At 34.6% G+C, this 21502-nt stretch overlaps 3 protein-coding genes across 7 annotated transcripts; all 3 read right to left on the bottom strand.

Annotated features, from left to right (window-relative positions):
* Positions 1-563: 563 nt before the first annotated feature.
* On the bottom strand, positions 564-8058 carry LOC106775771 (plant UBX domain-containing protein 4-like). Its single transcript, XM_014662954.2, has 4 exons — positions 7711-8058; positions 5467-5755; positions 1396-1491; positions 564-1185 (listed from the first exon to the last, which is right to left on the bottom strand). Exons 1-4 carry the CDS (start codon positions 7848-7850, stop codon positions 814-816), a joined length of 897 nt encoding a protein of 298 aa, XP_014518440.1. The 5' UTR covers positions 7851-8058; the 3' UTR covers positions 564-813.
* A 1051-nt stretch (positions 8059-9109) lies between these two features.
* On the bottom strand, positions 9110-12510 carry LOC106775772 (plant UBX domain-containing protein 4). The gene is made up of 4 exons (XM_014662955.2): positions 12285-12510; positions 10382-10670; positions 9944-10039; positions 9110-9730 (listed from the first exon to the last, which is right to left on the bottom strand). Exons 1-4 carry the CDS (start codon positions 12431-12433, stop codon positions 9371-9373), a joined length of 894 nt encoding a protein of 297 aa, XP_014518441.1. The 5' UTR covers positions 12434-12510; the 3' UTR covers positions 9110-9370.
* Positions 12511-13489: 979 nt separating this feature from the next.
* Positions 13490-20001, bottom strand: LOC106776131 (cell division control protein 48 homolog D). 5 transcript variants are annotated; one of them, XM_014663469.2, is made up of 13 exons: positions 19738-20001; positions 19354-19610; positions 18737-18867; positions 18450-18594; positions 18071-18342; positions 17516-17640; positions 16298-16341; positions 15249-15380; positions 15067-15144; positions 14508-14590; positions 14310-14432; positions 13960-14020; positions 13490-13887 (listed from the first exon to the last, which is right to left on the bottom strand). In XM_014663469.2, the coding sequence occupies exons 1-13, from the start codon at positions 19841-19843 to the stop codon at positions 13732-13734; spliced, it is 1713 nt and encodes a 570-aa protein (XP_014518955.1). In that variant the 5' UTR covers positions 19844-20001; the 3' UTR covers positions 13490-13731. The 5 variants fall into 5 exon arrangements, with proteins under 5 accessions (XP_014518955.1, XP_014518956.1, XP_022642443.1 ...); XM_014663470.2 differs by lacking the exon at positions 17516-17640 and having other exon boundaries at positions 18071-18131; positions 18208-18342; XM_022786722.1 differs by lacking the exon at positions 15249-15380.
* Positions 20002-21502: the final 1501 nt, after the last annotated feature.

Genomic DNA, 21502 nt, shown 5'->3' with positions numbered 1-21502 from the left:
ATATTAACGAGGAAAGTGTGAATCTCTCTTATTAGAAAGCTTTACACATCAATTGTAAACATACATCAAATCATACATTTCAATAATACAATCAGAATGGTAGTTATATTGTATTTCAAATACGGACTCTTTTGAAAATATAAGCAAAACAAAATATAAAAAAACACAAACTGGTTCTCAATATGAAAAATAAATAAATTAGAACAATTCTAATGGACTTTGAAGTGTCTGATGTCCTTATTTACAGTTTTCTTTGAAATCATATAAGGACAAAGTAACAATATTTGTGAATGAATAAAAATAAATGTAAATATGACACAACTATATACAGGTTGTTTTCCTTTCAACTAAAATGAGAAAAACAAAATGAATTTCCCTCTATTTAATATAGCTTCTCCTAAAATCTTTGGGTTCGTACAAATAATATATACAATGTGCCCTGCATTCAGAAGACATAGCATAACAAAAAATGGTAGTTGGTAGCACATTTTCAAAAACTGAATCGAGTGACCGAGGGTCAGTGAAGTGTTCAATAATATAAAATTTTAGTCACTAACCCCAGCTAGAAAGAGGACACAACAGAATAATCATAGCATATAGAATTAGGTTCAAAGCAAAGCAAAGCCAAGCCAAGCTATCCAACTGGTTCTATAGCAAATAGATTACTTGGTAAACATTGAGCAACAGAAGAAAATGTCCTCCAACATTGGGGGATATTCCTATCTGTTTTTGATCTTACGGTAATAACATTACTTCATCTCTACAATGCCCCAATAAAATAGAACCCCTTAAATACAATGAAAAAGCAGTCTGCTAGAATTTCTGTATGACAACTGAATTTGCCAGTCCTGCCTGTTCTATGGTCTGAGTTTCATCAGTTAGAACCTTTGGGGGGAAACCCATTATCTGAAGTTGATAATTCTGCCGATTACCAGGTCTAGATGCATCAATGAAGGCTCGGATGTCACTGATCACGTGGTGATGATTAAAATGGGATATCAAGCGGGTTCCATCAGCCAACCTAATTTGTATTGAGGTCGATGGCAGTGATTGATCAACAACCAGGCCCGCAGAAGGAGATGGCACAGTGGTCGGAGGTGTTGAGGAAGCAGTTGGCACGGATGTAGAGCTGCTTCCAAGAGTTCTTCCCACTCCCTGAAATGGAACATGCTGCTTTGCGGGTTCCTGTAAGCATGACCAAGAACACTAATAATTTACACATTGGGCGTGTTTGATGTCAGATGCAAGAAATTATGCACAACAAGATAACAGCATTGCTTTTCAAAATACAAAAGTTCAATAGCTCCAGACGTAGTCAAGAATGCCTACTAAATTCATTGTAGTTTAGTAGTAAATCCGGGCACAAACAAACCAAAAAACTAACAGGAAACTTACAGGATAATTCTCATTCCTCCTTATGAGGTTAACATTAACAGATGACCTCCTATCTGCAGGTTCAAGCTCTTTGGGACACTCAGATTTCTTTATACTCTGTATTGAAAAATAGAAAATATCGTTAAGCACATACAACCATAACCATTTTATGTAATCAGTAAGAAAGTAATAGTAACCCAAACACGACTCAGCGGCAGCATTCTTACATGGTCATGAAATAAAGTATGAAAGCAACTGAGAGAATAATTATCATAAAACATTCTGGATTTCTTAAAATGTAAATAAAAAGGTGATACGAGTACAAGTTTAGAGGATAAAAGGTAAAGTGGGAAGTTTGGGAAGGTATCCGAAAGGAAGAAGTGGAAGCCCATTTCGTGGGGTCCACCAGCACACACCGAATGATTGGGATCTTAACAAAATTGCTAAGTGGCAGGTGAGCTAGAGGTGGGATTTGGTGAGGAATATTTTTCTGTTTTGAAGAGAGAGAAGGGGAGAATATAAAAGAGAGGTGAGCACATCTTTGAGAGGGGGGGACATGGAATACGGGACTTGGGACTGAAGTCATCGTATCACGTACAGTGAGTGGCTCTTCTCCTCTATAGTTTTGACAGAGTGAACAATAATACATGAATTTCTTTTATCTCTTCTACTTTGGACTGATTGCTATCAATTGGCATCGGAGCACTCAATCCTGAAGTGCATGGTATTGACGAGAAACACTATGGAGAAACGGATAGATGGTCTCGAACAACAATTGACAGAGTTGAAGAATCTGATTCTCTCGCAATTGGGCAGACCACACATGCACCATTCCCATCGTCGAACAACAATTGGGCAGAGTTGAAAAAATTCCTCCCCTGAAGGTCTTACAACTTTCATTGAAAAGAAAGGAGGGTTTAGCCTCTAATAAATCCTTCAAGATTCTGGAAAAGAATTAGTAACTCTCCTGGAGTTGAAAAAATTCCGGTAATTTTATTTCAAAAAAATTAGTAACTCTCCTGGAGTTGGAAGTGCAGGATACCCGAGAGTTTGAAGTTGAGGTGGGAACAAGAGAAGAAGTAAAGAACAGGGGAATGTGTAAGCACCTGAATTAGAAGTGCAAGGGGTGTTAATTCAGCAAAATATTTTTATAATGGAGCTAGGAGGAAGGATGTGGTGTTGGGGATGGATTGGTTATCAAGTTTGGGAGAGGTGAAGGCCAACATCAGAAATCTTAGAGCTATCTTGGGGGACCCGGAGACAGAAGAGGGTGCTAAGAGGTGACCCTTCCCTGTGCAAGTCTCAAGTAATGAAAACACTTAAAAAAGCCCTTCACAATGAAGGTGAGGGATGTGTACTCTCATACCATACTAATGGGCTGACTGAAATAGAAGGAGGAAGTCTGGAAAACCTTGAAGTGGATGTTGTTTTGGAAGAGTTTGCAGAATTATTTCAAGAACCTTCAGGGCTAAAAACAAAAACCAAGCTATGTTGGATTGGCCCGCTCCCAAAGATGTGAAGGGATTGAGAGGATTCTTGGACTTGACAGGTTATTACAGAAAATTCGTGAAGAATTATGGAAAAATAGCTTGGCCTCTACAATTAAAGAAAGACCATTTCAGTGGAATGAAGCTGCTCGATAAGCCTTTGAGAAGCTTAAAGCATGCATGACTCAAGTTCCAGTGTTGGCTGTCCCAAATTTTGAAAAATTATTTGTTGTGGAAACAGATGCTTTGGGTCAGGGATTAGGAGCAGCTTTGATGCAAGAAGGCCAACTTGTAGCTTATATGAGTCACACACTTTCAGAAAAAAAATTGAGCAGGTCTATATATGAGAAAGAGCTGATGGCTATGGTGATGGAAGCTCAAAAATAGAGGTACTACTTGTTGGGAAGGCCCTTCATTGTGCACACGGATCAAAGGAGCCTAAAATTCTTGGTTGTCAAAAAAAAAAATTGGTAGAGGGACAACAAAAACATATATGGAAGCTCATGGGGTTCAACTTCAAAATAAGATTCAAACCTGTGCTGGAAAATAAGGCAATTGATGCTTTGTCTCGGAAACTGGAATTTTTGTCCATTAACACAATTAAATTTAATGAATGGGAAGACTTGAAGATTGAGATGGAGAAGGATGTAAAACTGAAGAAGATCCTCAAAGAATTGATAGTGAATGAAGGGGACCATCTAGGTATAAGATGTTGAAGGGTTATATTACCAAGACAGATTTGGTCATTCCTAAAGGATCTCCAAAGATTAACTCTATCTTGAAGGAGTTCTATGATACTGCCATAGGGGGCCACTCGGGATTTTTTAGGACCTATAACAAAATAGTTAACCTTCTATTGGGAAGGAATGAAGAAGATGATCCAAGCTTATGTAAGAGGGTGTGACATATGCCGGAAAATAAGTATCAAACCCTAAATCCAACAGGATTGCTACAACCTCTTCCAATTCCCAAACAAATCTGAACTGATATATCCATGGATTTTGTGGGACGATTGCCTAAATCTGGAGGAACGGATATGGTTTTAGTGGTGGTCGACAGGTTCACAAAATATGCTCATTTCTTAGCATTAGCACACCCTTATAGTGCTAAAGATGTAGCTGAACTGTTCTTGAAGGAAGTGGTAAAACTTTCATGGATTTCCAGTGTCAATTGTTTCAGACAGGGACAGGGTCTTCATGAGTTTTTTCTGGACAGAGTTGTTCCTATTGGCTGGAACTAAATTGAAATTTATCTCAGCATACCATCCTCAAACGGAGGGTCAAACTAAGGTGGTGAATAGGTGCTTGGAGACCTATCTCAAATGCATGATAGGGACAAGACTTCGACAGTGCATAGGTGGTTGAGTGGGCTGAGTTTTGGTACAATACCAGTTACAAAGCCACGAAAATGACTCCTTTCAGGGAACTTTATGGTCGAGACCCCCCTCTTGTGGTTTAAGGAGATGTGCCAGCTACTTCCATGGAAGAAGCAACCTCCATGATGCAAGAGAGGAATGAGATGTTGACTGAACTCAGAGATCACTTATTGCAAGCCCAAAACCACATGAAGCAACAAGCAGACAAGCATAGAAGAAAGATGGAATTCAAGATTGGAGATTGGGTTTACTGGAAGATCCAACCTTACAAGCTAAAAATATTAGCCAAGAGAAATAATCAAAAGCTTAGTCCTAGATATTATGGGCCCTATGAAGTAATTGAAAGAGTAGGAAAAGTAGCTTATAAATTGAAGTGGGAAGGTAGCAAGGTGCATCCAGTTTTTCAGGTTTCCTTATTAAAGCTAATTGTGTCAATAGAGGTAACGGTGCAACCACTTCCTCTGTGTATAACTAAGAATTGGGAGCTGGAAATGCAACCAGAAGAAATTCTAGCTCTTAGAGAAGAAGGCAAGGCCCTGAGGTGTTAATGAAATGGAAGGGTATGTAATTGTGTGAAAATTCTTGGGAATCTCTACAGAAGATGGGGGATTACTTCCCTGAACTTCACCTTGAGGACAAGGTGACAATTATGGGGGATGGAGTTGATATGAGTATAAGTTTAGAGAATAAAGGGCAAAGTGGGAAGTTCAATAAGGTGTATGAAAGGAAGAAGTGGAAGCCCATTTCATGGGATCCACCAGCACACACCAAATGATTGTGATCTTAACAAAATTGCTGAGTGGCAGGTGAGCTAGAGGTGGGATCTAGTGAGGAATATTTTTCTGTTTTGAAGAGAGAGAAGGGGAGAATATAGAGGGGACGTGAGCACGTGTTTGAGAGGGGGGGACATGGAATATGGGACATTGGGACTGAGTCATTGCATCACGTAAAATGAGTGGTTCTTCTCCATTGTAGTCTTTTGACAGAGTGAGCAATAATACATGAATTTCTTTTGTCTCTTCTCCTACTTTGTGCTAATTGCTATCATGTAAATAAAAAAGGTGAATTGCATGTTAAATTTGTTACGGTGTTTCATTACTTCTTGAACATTATTCACCAAATTCTAAATCCTCTAACATCAGAATTTGCATTTTCTGGAACATAACCTCATTACTTCCAAATAATTTTACTCTCAGTCCATGAAGGAATCAGAATCCCAAATATCATCACCTCTAAAAAAGAAGCATTTTCAGGGTCGTCCAGTCTCCTCAAAGGTCCATCGTTTACAGTGAAACCATTACTCCAGAAAACAATGTTGTGAACAACAGACTCGGGTTGCTGATTATTTGTTGACTGTGCAGTTTCCCCCGAGAGTAATCTGCCAGTTCCAGCAAAGCTAGTTGACCTCTGGGGCTCCTGAAGCTGATCAAGAGGCCTTTCGACAGCACCAAGTTGCCTAGCTTGATTGAAAATTGCATCCACGTCGTTTCCCTTTGAAGGATCCTGGACAAGCATTCCACTGGAGATATAATGCACAATGGTTAAATACTTTGTAGGAAATAATTAAATCATAAAATCAAATGAATTAGATGTGAGGATCAATAAATGTTTTAAAAAAATGTGACAGCAGTAACTGTAATATCCAAATGTCACACTTCCAACGAAGGTAGTCAAAAGTGAATTTTTGTCTGTAAAGTGCTTGAGGAGTAAAGCATACAGGTGAAGTTTACAGCTCTGTTTGGAAATTTCGAAAGGGTGAAGCATAGATGTAAGGTACCACTCTACTTGAAATTTGTTTAATGAGGGAATGGTGGGGATCCCCTTTCCTTTGTTTGGAACTAAAGATGATAATTACTTGAGTGGAGTAAATTACAACTATAGAAAACTGCCTCCAAATATAAAAAGAAGTGTTCCATCCAAAACCCTCTAAATGACAGAGTACGGAAATTTTGAAAGTTAGGATAAGGTAGTTTGGGTTCCCGTCCTTAACCATTCCACTTCATTACCTGAAAAGCTCTCTAAAAATGGGTTGATTAACTTTTATCATTTTGCTCCATCCATTCAAACACATCTTAAATGTGAATATATTACACTATACAAAAATATCACTAAAAATACAGATAGATAGCTATCCCTATCGATACGTTCACGCTACCAAGCTATATAATTTGATAAATTCAATTTTTGAGAATCTAAACCAGCTTAAACCAATCATCACGTTGGCAACACTAGAAGTTATGATATGAAGTTCTACACAAGTCACTATAGACTTCAAAGGCTATCAAAATACAGAAGCATTGCTATTAAACCTAGGAAGAGTAAAGATATTTCCTGTTTGGAAACAAAAAAAGAAATCACCAAATGATAAAACAAATCAGAATTATTATTTTTTTTCATTTTCTTGCCCCATTCTTTTACTAGCTAAGAGGAATCTAAGTGGTTTTCAAAAAGCCCAACACCTATACCACAAAAAGTAACCCGAATTTATGCAAAATAGCTTCAATGTAAAAAGTTCAAAACCTCTCATTAAAAGCATGATTGTATTGCTTTTATTAATGCTTTATAATAAGTTTTCAAATGCTTCACCTAAAAATGAGTCATAAAAATCTGAAATCACTTTATACTGGTAAAAGGGCAAAAGAATAAATGCTTGTTTGTGTTCCCATTCACTGGCCTCCAACTTACATTCCCAAAAGGCCCTATTGTTACTTATGCATGGAGTGCACGTTTGGTTTCTCGTCAGGTTCGCATTAAGTCAAACGTGGATCCATTATTCATATTCAAATTAAAATTACTTTGAATAAATTCCATATTCCACATCCGAAACGTGGATCCAAGAATACAAACACCAAGCTAAACACACATGGAACCTGAATTAGAATGACCCGCATTTTCAACAGTAAAACAAACATGCGCTGAGCTAAAACCTAATCACTAATTCCTGTTAGAGAAATCTTCCTCTGCAATATCATAGCAGTATTCGATCAATCAAGTTAACCCAGACGATAGAAACAGGGAAGAAAAGTCATCAATCAACACCAACAAAAAACAGTCACAATCTATATCCATACGAAGCTAAGGCAAAAAATAACATCACCAAACCAACACAATAGAATTCAGAAGACAAAATGAAACGCACCAGCAAAAATTAAAATTCTTATTTCAATCACACACGAATATTATTTGATTGAAAAATAATGTTCCCAAAATCTAACCTAGATGATTGACTGGTGATACGCCAACTTATTGTAAGTCAACTCTAATAATTCTTACAGTAATAATCGGTAAGGGAATATATTACTTATACAGTGTTATATTAAGAAGTTTCTAAGATGCGGACTAACATTAAAACTAGTGATACCGATAAAACTTTATTCATAGTTTTTAGTTTTGTTGTGTCGGTGTGATAGAATACAAGAATTGAAGCGTCAGCGAATGAATGAAGAAAGGAGATAGATTGGGTAAGAAGAGAACCTCTTCTCCCCTCCGGTGTAGTACTCCTGAGGGCCATCGGAGTCGCTGTCGGAGTCGGCGGACGGACGGTTCAGATCGGCGAGAGTGCGAATCCTGCCTGCTCGGCTGCTCGATGCCTTTTTGTTGTCCCGTGACGCCATGTGTATGAAGATTTCACAAGATGAAACGCAGCGACACGAGAGAGAGAGAGAGAGAGAGAGAGAGAGAGAGAGAGAGTTTTAGGGAGTATGTGGTTTGGTTCTAAGAACAGTGAGGCTGAGGCATGTTTCACACACAATGCTTTGCCTTTGCGTTGCTGCCAAGTAGTTCTGATCGGTGTCTTTCTTCTAAGATTCAGCACAGTAGTAACGTAATTCCATTTTGCTCACAATTGCTTTAATATCAACATTAAAAGCAATTTTTTTTCATGGAAAAATACAATATTTTGTATCATCAAATATATTTGGATTTTCTGATCTCTTAATTATTAACGTAGTATAATTTGTTAGTAGTTACTGTAACGAATTTTGTTTTTATAATATAAAATATTTTCTAAAATCTAATGCAACCAAAACTGAAAAGCTTATCTAACAATTAAACATTTTGTAGTTACATTGATTTGTTGTTTGAATTTGATTTAAAAAAAAAAATATTATTCAATCTGATTCAAAATTTAGTTTTATGCACATAAATAAATATAGAAAAACTTGAATGACCATGTAATGGTTAAATAGTTTTATATTGTGAATTAAGTAAAATTGTTGTTGGTATACTTTTAATAAAGTTATTTCAAAAAAAGGTAAATTTATATACATTATTAATCATTATAAAAAAGTGAAAATTATTTTATAAAATGAATAGATTATTTCAAATGAAAAATAATCTATTCACATTGTGAAATAATTTATATTAGGCTAATTTAGAATCAAAATCATACTTTTAAAAAAATAATTGTGTCTATATTTCTAAACTTTTGCTATGCCACATGTCAAATTACATTAAATTTTATATATTGTCATATAATTACTTCCATTCCATACACAATAACTTTGATAAGTAATATTTTTTTTCTCCCTAAATATTTATTGGTATACATTAAAAAAATATGCATTTACAATTTTGTAGTTAGTTGATGAAATAAAATTTCTTTAAAAACATATAAACGTGTGTCGAAAAAGTGGGTTGTGGACATGTTTTTCCACTTCCCTTATTTAAGAAGGGTTATGCCAACAAATCCAAAAAAGAAAATGGTAAGATATAACCACACTTGTTTGTTAGCTTTAGAAGAAATATGATATAATATCACCACACATGGTAGTCGTTACCACATTTTCAAAAAATGACTTAGAAGGTAAGAGTATATTTCAGTGGTAAAGTGTTCAATATAATTTCTAGTTGAATTTCTAGGCACACCTAGAAATAGAATAATAACACAATCATCATATAGAATAGAAAATTAGGTCCAAAACAAAGCCAAGTCAAGCCATCCAACTGGTCCTAAAGCAAATAAATTACTCAGTAACATTGAGCAACAAAGAAAATGTTCCCCCAACACGGGGGGATTTCGATACAATTATGACTTTATGGAAATAAAAGTACCTCACCTCTACATCCCCCAATAAAACTGCATCCCTTCTATGCAGCATCTAACCAGGAACGACCAATATGAAACGGCAGTCTGCTAGAATTTCTGTATAACAACTGAATTTGCCAGTCCTGCCTGCTCTATGCTCTGAGTTTCATCAGTTAAAACCTTTGGGGGGAAACCCATCATCTGAAGTTGATAATGCTGCCCACTCCCAGGTCTAGATGCATCAATGAAGGCACGGATGTCGCTGATAGTGTGATGATGATTAAATTGTGATATCAAGCGGGTTCCATCAGCCAACCTGATTTGTATTGAGGTTGACGGCAGTGATTGATCAACAACCAGATTTGCAGAAGGAGTTGAGGCAACAGTTGGGTCAGGAGCCACTGATGTAGAGCTGCTTCCAAGAGTTCTTCCCACTCCCTGAAATGGAACATGCTGCCTTTCGGGTTCCTGTAAGCATGACCAACTGCAGTTATAATTTACACTCTGGGCGTGTTTGATTTCAGACTCAAGTAATTATGCATAACAAAAGGACACCCGTATTGGTTTTCAAAATGCAAAAGTTAAAAAGCCCCAAAACTAGTAAATAATGTCAACAAAATTCAGTGCAGTTTAACATAAATGGGACAGGAGCAAATAAAAAAATTCGAATAAAAACCTCACAGGATAGTTCTCATTCCTTCTTATGAGGTTAACGTTAACAGATGACCTCCTATCTGCAGGTTCAAGCTCTTTGGGACACTCGGATTTTTTTATGCTCTGCATTAAAAAATAGCAAATATCGTTAAACGAAAAACACCATTTTATGCAACCAATAAGACAGTAAGAGTAGCCCAAACACATTTCTGGGGCAGCATTCTTACACGGTCTGAAAAATAAATTATGAAAGCAACTAACCAAATACTTATATAATAAAATATGCGGGATTTCAGAAAGAATTTAAATAATTTTCACAAAAATATAAGTGGAATTTGTTAAGATCTTCCAAAAAATATTCACCAAAAACTCAACCCTCCAACATCAGGATTCGCCTTTCCTAGAACCCAACCTCATTTTTGAATTATTTTACCATTATGGAATCAGAATCTTAAACAGCATCACCTCCAGAAATGATGCATTTTCAGGATCATCCAATCTCCTCAAAGGTCCATCATTTACAGTGAAACCATTACTCCAGAAAACAATGTTGTGAACAACAGCCTCAGGTTGCGGGTTAGTAGTAGGCTGTGCAGTTTCCCCCGAGAGTAACCTGCCAGTTCCAGTAAAGCTAGTTGACCTTGGAGGTTCCTGAAGCTGATCAAGAGGCCTTTCAATAGCACCAAGTTGCCTAGCTTGATTGAAAATTGCATCCACGTCATTTCCCTTTGAAGGATCCTGGACAAGCATTCCACTGAAGATACAATTTACAATGGTTAAATACTCGATAGAAAATAATCAAATTATAAAATCAACTGAACAAGTGTATGCATATGCAAATCTCTTGAAAAATTGAGACGCCAGTAATTTTAAATTTTCAAATTCCAAATGTAAAATACTTTCTATCAAGAAATCAAAGTGATTTTTCACTGTAAGGTGCTTGATGATCTAGAAAAGCAAACAGCTACATTTGTAAATTTTGAAGAGGATGAAGTGGAGTAGGTCGGAGATGGAATGGTGCCACTCTATTGTTTGAAACTTCTAATGAGGGATTGTGGGGATCCCCTTTCCTTTATTTGAAAGTAAAAATAATAATTACCCAAGTGAGTATATTACAAATTCATCTTATAGTATTGCCCTTTTAATATCCTTACTTTTAGCAAACAGGTTAAGGTGTTGGGTTGAAATTATTGAAGACTAACCTCTCTCATTCTGCTCCACCCATTCAAACACAGCTTAAAATTGAATACATTACATACTATATGAAAATATCACTAAACATATAGAGATATAGGTACCGAAATCTAAATTGCTCAAGCTACTAGGCTATTTAGTTTGATAGATTCAAATGTTGTGAACTTAAACCAGCTTAAAGCAATAATCAAATGGGTAATGCTTGAAATCATAATATAAAGTTCTACACTGGTCATTATAAACTTTGAAGGCTATCACTGGGAAGAGTAAATATCCTGTCTGTTTGAACAAAAAAAAAAAAAAAAGCATCACCAACTGCGAAAACACAAACAAGTGATAAGCCGAAATCTAATCACTAATTTCTGTTTAAGAAATTCGTCAATGTACCATCAAAGCAGTATGCCAATGAATATCTTAGTAAATGTATGTGTCTAATTCAATATCACAAAATTGACTTGTAAGATGATGTTTATACTCCACCTATATATTATGATTTGGTAATATATCAGTTGATATAGATCTCCATCAAAAGTGGTCAATATCTCTAAATTAGGATTAGATATTTGTAGGCGGTAAAATAGTCTCAATGAACTTGACTAGATTTATGTATAACTCAACCTCACAAATGAGGTCTGAAATCTGCACTCTGTCTATTATGATTTGGCCATGCCCATATGGAATCTCCAACAAAGTGTAAATGTTAATCCAGGAAAGAGCACAGGGAGGAAAAGGTTACCAATCCAAACACACAAAATAGTCACAACTTGGGTCATAAGATAAACAAAACAATAACAACAAAAATATGGAAGGCAAAAGCAAACATGCAAGCATAACCGCTATTCTGAATTCCAATAAACATAAATCATGCTAGAAATTCGTATGATCGAAAGAAAAAACTGTTCCCAAAATCTAACCTAGTTCTTGGACTGGTGGTACGCCAGCTTGATGCAAGTCAACTTTACCAATCTTTACAGTAGTAATTGGCAAGGGAATATGTATACAAGAAGTTTTATTAGGAAGTTGTTAGAGTTTCTATAACGTGGACTTAAAAATAAACTGAGATAAAAACACCTTTCCGTTGTTTCTAATTGTGTTCTGTTGGTTGATAGAATTCAAGAATTGAAGCATGAGAAGATATGAAGAAAAGAAGAGAATGATTAAGAAAGAAGAGAACCTCTTCTCGCCGCCGGTGTAGTACTCCTGAGGGCCATCTGAGTCGCTGTCGGAATCGGCGGAAGGACGGTTGAGATCGGAGAGAGTGCGAATTTTGCCTGTTCGGCTGCTCGACGCCCTCGATGCCTTCTTGTTGTCCCGCGAGGCCATGTCGATCAGGATTTCACAAAAATCGTGAGAAAAAGTCACTTCACTTACCCATTTTTTTGCTTTGCGCTCTAATATTTAATACTCTCATTATATTCACAATAAATGCAAGGTACTCTTTGTTGAAATTTTTAAAAATCGAATAATGATATAAAGTTTAAAAATCTAATAAGGAGTCGAACATATTGCAAATAAAATATTTTTTATTTTGAATTTATTATATGATCCACGTTGATAACTTTTTATGAAATTGTCGTATAACTTGTATTTATTTATGAAAATAATTAATTTGGATTTGAATATATATATATATATATATATATATATATATATATATATATATATATATATATATATATATAAGTTTAATATAATATCAAGTTGTGTAAATGCATACTAAAAGATTATTTTATTATTTCAGAATTATAAAAATATATATCCGGAATGTATTTTGAAACTTTATATTATTATTAGTCAGGTAACTTTTTTATCACAAGACCTGGTTTATCGCTCGTATCCAAGTCGGATAAGTAAATCTGATTCAGGTTTTACAATTGCAAAGGATTTAATTCTAAAATTGATAAAATAAGACTCGAATGAAAAAAAGTAATCCAACCTGAAAAACTAATTTAGATTAGACTGAATTTAAATTTTAAAATATAGATTAGAAAAAGTGTCAAGCAAACCTAATTAATGTGATAAATTGCTTTACAATTAATTTAATAAAAATTCTTCAATGTAAAAACATTAAAAATAATGCATAAAAATTAAATCTATGAAAAACTACAATGATAATCAATTAACAAATTTCTTTAGAATGATTTTCTGATTAAAAATAATATAAAAGTTACAAAAAAAAAAACATTTTATATAGCAATATATGATTGAATTACCCGGTAAAAATTGTCCATGCTGTTGATGCATAAACTTATTATTGATGATGCAAACTAATACAAAACAAATTTGAGCACCAAAAAGAGTAAATAATTAGACTTCTAAACTTCACCGCGCATTTCAACTGAGCTACTTATTTCTAGAGGAGAAGGAAAAAGGTCACAATTTCACTAGGTAAACCTGTTTTCTATCTCAATAAATTAAAATCACATAGTCAAACAAAGAACTCTCTGATGCTCCCTTTCAAAGAAAATAAAAGAGAAGATGCTAGTGACACTTACTTCTATATTCTCTGGTTTCTATTTTTACCATGTGAAACCAATCAAATACAGCAACTCTATTGTAGATATAAATCAATTACAGACAAACATTTGTATTTTGTAGCATAAAAAAAAGGTTTCAGTGGTTTAGTATAGTATCTTGGGGTGGGAAGAGGTTGAGAGCTTTCTGTTTGCGGCAGCACTACGCAGCGCCTCCTGTCGACTCTCGGCGCACTCTATGTATTCTTGCAAAGCTGGAAGCTTCGCTTTTTCCCCCTCTTTAGGCACTTGTCCTCGAATAATCTGTCCATAAATTAATGATACTAAGATATCACTGAACACTGAGACTGCAAATCGGAAAGAAAGAAGATTTACCTTTGACGCCCACGATCGTTCTGCTTGCTGACAAACATCTCTAATATCTCTTCCAGACATACTGAAACAACAAAAAACGATAAAAGTGACAAAAAAAAGGAGCAAAGCATTTTTTGAGACAGGGTAAAACAATGTAGTTAATTCGAGCCTGTTGACTGTTCAAGTTAGGAAAAAGGCTTATGAGCAGTTATACATGATTTCAACGATTAAAGAATGTGTCATGGTGAAAGTAAAAATAAGAGGTCAATACATCTACATATTTCCCTCGTCTTCTACCTTCTTGCTTTGACTACCCACCAATTTGTAAACGATAACTCAAGGTGCCAAACTCTAAAGTTAACCCAACTTACTCTTCAGTAACTCTTGCAAATTCTTCTAGTTCGGATTTGGACAGGTGCTTTGCATATTTGGATGCTATTTCCTGACGATTCCGATGATCAGGTAAGCCAAAAGCGATCATACTATCAAACCGACTACAAGCAGAAGCAGAAAAAAACAGTTAGGGTGTAATTCCTCCATGATCAACCGTAATTTGTATTGATGCTCACCTGATTAATGCAGGATCAAGGTCTTCCTTTCTATTTGTGGCAGCAATGACTACTACTTTCTTATCCTGCTCAAAGCCATCTATCTGCAAAATTTGCTTCATCCATCCGTCAAATTGCATGAAAAAGTAACCTTTCAGCGTGTTTTTATTTAGTTTAGACGAGTTATTGATATAAGAGTTTCTACCTAACAAGGACTTTTTTCTACATTTAAGAGTCATAAAGCTGTTTACTGCCGTACTACGAAAGTCCATTACTTTGGTTCCGGTAATACTAAAATTTCAATATTATAAAAAGCTACCACAACTATCAAAACTTATCCCAGTAAATGGTTAGTACCAACACTACAAAGCTCTTAAAAATCAAATAACATATCATAAATCAATCTTGACGAGTACATACAATATAATGCTAAATAAAACTTACAAACTGAAAATAAGTCTTTATAAACTCTTCACTACAAAATAAAACTTCAAAACTCCAGCACACAATCCTTTTCTAAAGACAAAAGGTATTAACACGCCATCACATGTATCATAAAGCAGTAACCAACAAGATTAACCTGTCTCAACAAGACTGACAATATTCTACGTGTAGCTTCATGCATTTCATTGTCACGTGCAGCAGCAAAAGAATCAATCTGTATCCAAAAATGTAAAAACACAAACAATATGTAAAGAAGTTTTCCAGAAAATCAACAAGTGAAACAAAGCAACTCCATATCAACATTCCTCATTTTGTTACCTCATCCAGAAATATAATAGCACCATTTTGAAGATTGTTTGCAAGCGAAAACACTTTCCCTAGAAGACGTTCACTTTTACCATAGAACTCAGACATTATTGCCTCAAGTGGAACATATAGTAAAGGGACACCCTGCCAAATCAAGTTCACCGATTTCAGTTCACTCTATATTTACCCCTCATAATTAATACCATATTGCAGATCAAGAACCATATGCATAGTTATTATTGCCCTTTACGTGACCATATTGAATACAGCTCTTTACACATTAGCTCAGACGTTTTATAGCTGTTTTCAGTTAACCAGATAACATGAAAAAGGTTATGTACAGGTATGGTTAACTTAATTTACAACCAGTTGATTTGATCAGCCCTATCCCGCTCAAAACACCAGCCCAAATCAAAGATGGAGGTACAATTTGATCAATCTATTTCCCTTACCCCCAGAATTACAGCTGGCAAGAAGGCCAGCTCTTCCCCTGTGCCCAAATAGTAACTCTATTTCAATTAAAAGAAAAGAATATTGTCCCACTCAATCACCCTGTTCCTCCTCCTTGCAGCCACAGTTGCAAAAAGAAGACGTAATTACAACTATTGAAGCAAGTCTCTTTGAAGCACCTAGACTCATCAAATGAATTCATTCTTCATTGTGACCACAACATTCTTAAAGCATAGCTCTGAAATAAAAAATAATTCTACAGAAAATCACAATCTAAAAAAAGCTTACAGAACAGACATACAAACCAAACTGCGTAGAATGAAAACATGCACAAACAAAGTTAGGATATATAGTAATATTAATTAACAGTGGTCAATACATGGTGGAGCTTTCCCCATCAAAAACACAAGATCCAACTTCCTGGTGACAGCTAAACAACATAATTTGACATGGAAGTGGAACATGTGTACCCAAAGCAACAACGTCCATAAATGTAACTTCAAGAATAGTTTTAATGTATATTTTCCTGTTGGTCGGCAGGATATTCACAGAAAGCAGTTTAAAAACAAAGCTAAAGGGGTAAAATTGTAAAACAATTAAAAGCAACATACCGCTTGATTGGCAATAACACGAGCACAGGACGTTTTCCCGGTACCTGAAACCATAAAATGTGCTATTCAAACATACTTTTAATGTGGATAATGCAAATTAAAGGCTGTAAACTGATGCTGTCCAGTAACTTCTAATGAGATTCAAACTTCAAAGAGAAGCGGTTCAAAGATGCAGTTTCTTACTGAAACAGTAGCATAATCTACTAAATATCTAGGATCCTGCGCATGAAATAAACGCAGTTCAAACTTCGGAGACCATGAGTATATTTGATATGCCAAAGACGCACATAATAAATGAAATGATTTTTAGAAATTAGAATATGTGAAAATATCTCAGAAGTATCTTAGCATTGGTTGTCATGTTCTCATACAATTTATTTCACTGGTTTTAGTTAAGAACAAACATAGCAAGACATCATTCCATTACATAACAGCATATTACGCAAAACCCATTTTTCCCTCAATCTCCTCCCCCTCTGTATCCAAAATCAGATACCTCCAACATGGTATCAAAGTGATATCATCATAAGACCTATTTCATCACTACTTGGCCGCTAAATTACCTCAACTCAGGAACATTTACGTTATTTCCCTTCAAATTATTGTCCCTCTTGCCTGATTCTTCTTTGGCATTAGGTCACAACTATTTTATCATCCTCACGATCATCAGCTTTGTTCTTCATTTCAATCATCTCCTTCACCAGTTTCCTCCTCTGCCAAGTATTTTAATTTTAATGCATCAGACATTGAGTCCTGTCATTTACTTAAGGTTTCAATCTCCTTGACATGTATTTGACCATGTCCAAGATAGTTTCTGGCTGCTGCTGCTGCAGGCAACCTACTGCCGTATCATTCAAGATGGTTCAGACCTTTGCTTTCAGTTCAGCCTTGCTGCCACCAGTCCCTCCATCAGTTTGCCCCATGACAGTCCTAGAGAATCATCCTTGTCCCGCCAGTCTATATATCTTAGTACCTTTTTGTAAATGGTTTTTTAGGTTATCAACAGTTTGTATTGGAGAAAATAGCTTTCCTTATGAGAATTTTTGTTTTCCCATATCGATGTTTTCCCTTTCAGATTCTATTTCTTGTGAGAAAAATTGCCTTTTATAAAAGAATGGAAAAAGAAAAACAGAAAATAGAAATTCAATCAAACTAAGCATGCCCTGAATGGATTACAACATTATACAGAAAACATATAAAAGAATGTAAATGACACACCAGGTGGACCTTCAAATAGCACAGCTCTAGGTCTGTTTGACTCAAACTTATGACGAGTCCCTCGGGCAATATCATCATATACTTCAGGACTATGCAATGCCAATAGTATTGTATCTTCTATTAATCTACAAAATTAAAGATTTAAGTAAATTTTTTTTTCGTGCATAATGAGAAATGAAAGCTGAACACACCATGTTTATAAGTGATACTAGGAGTTGAAAAGTATGGAAAAATATTTAAAAAGTGGCGGTACATAGCTCTTGTGAGATATAGAGACCACATTAATCATATAAGCATGATCAAACTGGCTGGATTGACAGACAAAACTGCCATTCCCTTTAAATACTAGAATCTAATCGCATTAGGCTGAAATATATACATAAATGATTAGAGAAAAAATAAACATACGTCTATTTTAGTTTTGCCCACTTGCAACAGAGGTGTCAAAAACCATAAAATTAAAAACAATCATGAAAAACATTTGCGTTCACAAAATTAGATACAGAAAAATTCAGATAGTTGAAAATCACAAGCTAAATGTCCAGCTTTACATACCGTTTTTGATGTTCATAACCAGCAATGTTGTCCCATGATATCTCAGCATCTTTCGATCTACCTACGGGTTCATCAAGTCCATAAATTCTCACTCCCATACCCTCAAGATCAGAAATAGATTTATCTACAGATGGCACCTTTTCAGTCTCTTCCTTTGGTTTTCTTTCCAGGGTGCTTTTTTGTCCCAGCTTGTTACCAGCTAATTGTAAAACAGAGATGAAAGCATCAACCTCTTCAGGACTTAATTCCCCTTGCTTAATGAATTCAATTTCCTGCAATATTAAAAATTTTCTACTGAATAATGACCATTTTTTTCAAAGGAAAAAGGAAAAATAATGAGGAGATCAAATTAAGAAATATGAAAAAATAAAATACTTACAGCCTTGTCTGAGCCAACGAGAGAATGAAATATGAGTATACATAGATCTGTATCTTCTGCATTTATATCTTTCGATAACATGTTATCCCCTGCAATATGTTTTTGTTCTGATGGATGAGAAAGGGTAAGTTGCCAAGCAACTGGGCTGTGGATAGGTGACAAGAAAATGAGGATCATAAATTGAGTGCATCACTACAGTGAACTGTAAATGAAACTCAATATGTATCAAATGCCATAAACATGCACGCTAATATTCCCCAAAATCACAGAAATATAGAATGAAGTACCTGTTCCAAGCTCGTAATAACATGTCTGAACCACCTCCATGGGCTTCAGCCTTCGTTCCAAGATGTGCAGTAAGATTTGCAATAAGTTGTGAAATATCACAACCATGAGGAATTTGAAACTTAACACTGACCTATAATTGTAACTCCNCCATCAGATATAGTTTTTATTTCCATTATAGTAACAGAACCTGAAGATCGCATCATCAAAACTAGAGCATAGTTGTTGTGAATTCTTTCTTTTTATTTTCGAGACAAAAATAGTAGAATGCACCCAAATCAATGTGACTGAAGAAAAAGGAATGGTTGAAGTTCGCAAGACAACACTTCAAGTTAGAAACTAATATATATATATATATATATATATATATATATATATATATATATATATAAAGAATGCCATCTCGGCGGAGTTCCGATTGCATTAGAATACAATCTTGAAACGGGAAAGATTGGCAATTACGGGCATTTGCTTATTAAACCAAAATCATTTTAAAACNTAATAACTTTGGAAAACATAAACCCCAAAGAAGTTATCAAGAACCCCCCACTTGTAGTTTTATCTCCCATGCAATCTCTCTCAAATTGAGGCAAATTACTGAATAACAATGTGTACCAACCTTTTGGCCTTTAACGGCAACAGAGAATGAAGGATAAGAACCGTATCGAATTCCTCTACTTCTAATCAACGCCTCAATTCGCTCGCGTTCCTTCTTGGCTCTTTCTTGGACATCCACAGTAGCATTATCCGCATAAGCCACTCCCACCAATCCAGATCCAAAAACACCAGCAAAGAAGACCNGAAGCCATGAATAATCCTCGGGCAAGACTCTGGACATCGAAACATCGGAAGAGGAAAACCGAAAAGACGCAGATTCTACAGAAAAAAAATATAATAAAAAAAATAACACGAAGCATTCGCGACGTAGATTATAAAAATCGCAGCGTTTGAAAAGAAAATCGACTAAAGTAAGTTCTGGAAAATAAAAGAAATAGGAACTTACTGGTATGTGTAGAAAGAAGTGAGGATCGAGAAGTTAGGGTTTGAAAAGAGGAAAACGAACGCCAATACCAACGCCATGCTCGAGCTGACCTAGCCAAACGCTCCATTGAAGATAGAAGAAACGAAAGTGAATTCGACGTGAGTACGATAGTATATTTCGTTTACACTACAGCACCGCACAGTGTTTCGTGCTCTGCAAACTTCTATACGTAGATAGAGACAGAAACAAGAAATTGAAGAAAAATAACACAAAGAACGGCATGTCGTGATATTACGGAATTAAAATGAAAACACTCTAATACTGCAAAACTTATATTAAATAGTTATAATAACGTTGTAGAAAATCAAATAATAAGATGAATGACTGAATTAATTAATAATAATAAAAAGTTAAAAAAAAAATAATTCTCTTGTATATGCATCGTATAAATACTTTTATTTTTTTATTGTAAAGTTTTGTAACTTAAATGTAGATGCAAACTCCTTGTATAAAATCTCAAAACAAATTTGAACGTCTAACAAATTGTATAAAAAATGTATAGGAAAAGTATATCACCTTATAACCCATTTTATTAATATAATATAGTAAGAATAAGGTATAATACCTTATAAATATATATATATATATATATATATATATATATATATATATATATATATATATATTTATTATTACTATTGAATTAACAGAAGAAGGTCTTAAGCGATTGCTTTTATGAATATATTGTCGTTTTGGTATAAGTCTTGAACAATTTTACAGTGAATAACATTATATTTCTCAACAAATCCTTCTTTCTAATATTTTATAAGTTAATAAAAAATAAACTTACTTAAAATTTTAAAACATATATAGGAGAAAAAGCATTCGATATTTATAGCGTAAAACAAATAAAAAAGATTCTTAGGATGATGTTGTGACGGAATTATAATTTTTTTTATTTATATACGAGGACTATTTATGATACTTTGAATTAAATCTTCAATAATAAAGATATGTTCTTAATTTAATTGAAATATATCAATAAAATATTTCTATAAACTTTATTTTTCAAAAAAATAACGATTACATAAACTAATCTATGTTTTCTATACATAGTAGAATCATAAACTTTCTTATTACTATAAGTTATTTGTTTCATTATAACCATTTCACAAATGATACTTAAAATAACTTCTTAAACATACTAATGATTATCTAAATCACAGACCAAACTAACATTTTTGAAATTTAGTAGATTAATGAATCGATTAGTTTGAGAAGAGACCAAAAGTTACGAGGTTTCTGTTGGGTCTATAGATAGGTCGATGAGGATAATATGAAAAAATGCATATTTATTTTGTTCCAAGAATAAATATCTTCTTCTTCTTTCTACTTTTCTTGAATTTAAATTTAAAATTTTTGTCTCCCTCTTACTTTAGTTTAACCCAATGAACCATTGCAGATAAGATTATGCAACATGGGCCCCATGCAGTGTGTACTTGAAATGGTTACTTTTTCGCATTTGGTGTTGGTTAAGAGAATGATATTTGATAAGATTTTAACATCATTTAGATATTATTACGTGATTGATTTAAAATTATTTTGTAATTAATAATAATTATAAATATTAACATAAATTAATCAGAAAATTACACACGAAAAGATACGTAAATAATATTAAAATATTATAAATAGTGTTGTGAAAAGTATAATTATCCTTCAATTATTACTCCCATCACCACTCAGGCAGCTTCCTTGGTTGTATGGGCGTCTACCAGCAAAGCCA

The sequence above is a fragment of the Vigna radiata genome, chromosome 10 (genome assembly GCF_000741045.1).
Source record: "Vigna radiata var. radiata cultivar VC1973A chromosome 10, Vradiata_ver6, whole genome shotgun sequence".
Taxonomy (NCBI): Eukaryota; Viridiplantae; Streptophyta; class Magnoliopsida; order Fabales; family Fabaceae; genus Vigna; species Vigna radiata.
Note: the sequence above shows the minus strand (reverse complement) of the source record. Positions and strands in the feature narration are given on the sequence as shown.

Excerpts from the sequence above, each read along its gene's own strand:
- LOC106775771 (XM_014662954.2), bottom strand. The coding sequence starts at position 7,850 with ATGGCGTCACGGGACAACAAAAAGGCATCGAGCAGCCGAGCAGGCAGG. Across the intron at positions 1,492-5,466 it reads AAAATGCTTCTTTTTTAGAG|AGTATAAAGAAATCTGAGTG; the intron begins GTGATGATATTT and ends TTTTCAATACAG. Across the intron at positions 1,186-1,395 it reads GGAGGAATGAGAATTATCCT|GAACCCGCAAAGCAGCATGT; the intron begins GTAAGTTTCCTG and ends TCATGCTTACAG.
- LOC106775772 (XM_014662955.2), bottom strand. The coding sequence starts at position 12,433 with ATGGCCTCGCGGGACAACAAGAAGGCATCGAGGGCGTCGAGCAGCCGA. Across the intron at positions 10,671-12,284 it reads TACACCGGCGGCGAGAAGAG|TGGAATGCTTGTCCAGGATC; the intron begins GTTCTCTTCTTT and ends TTGTATCTTCAG. Across the intron at positions 9,731-9,943 it reads GAAGGAATGAGAACTATCCT|GAACCCGAAAGGCAGCATGT; the intron begins GTGAGGTTTTTA and ends TCATGCTTACAG.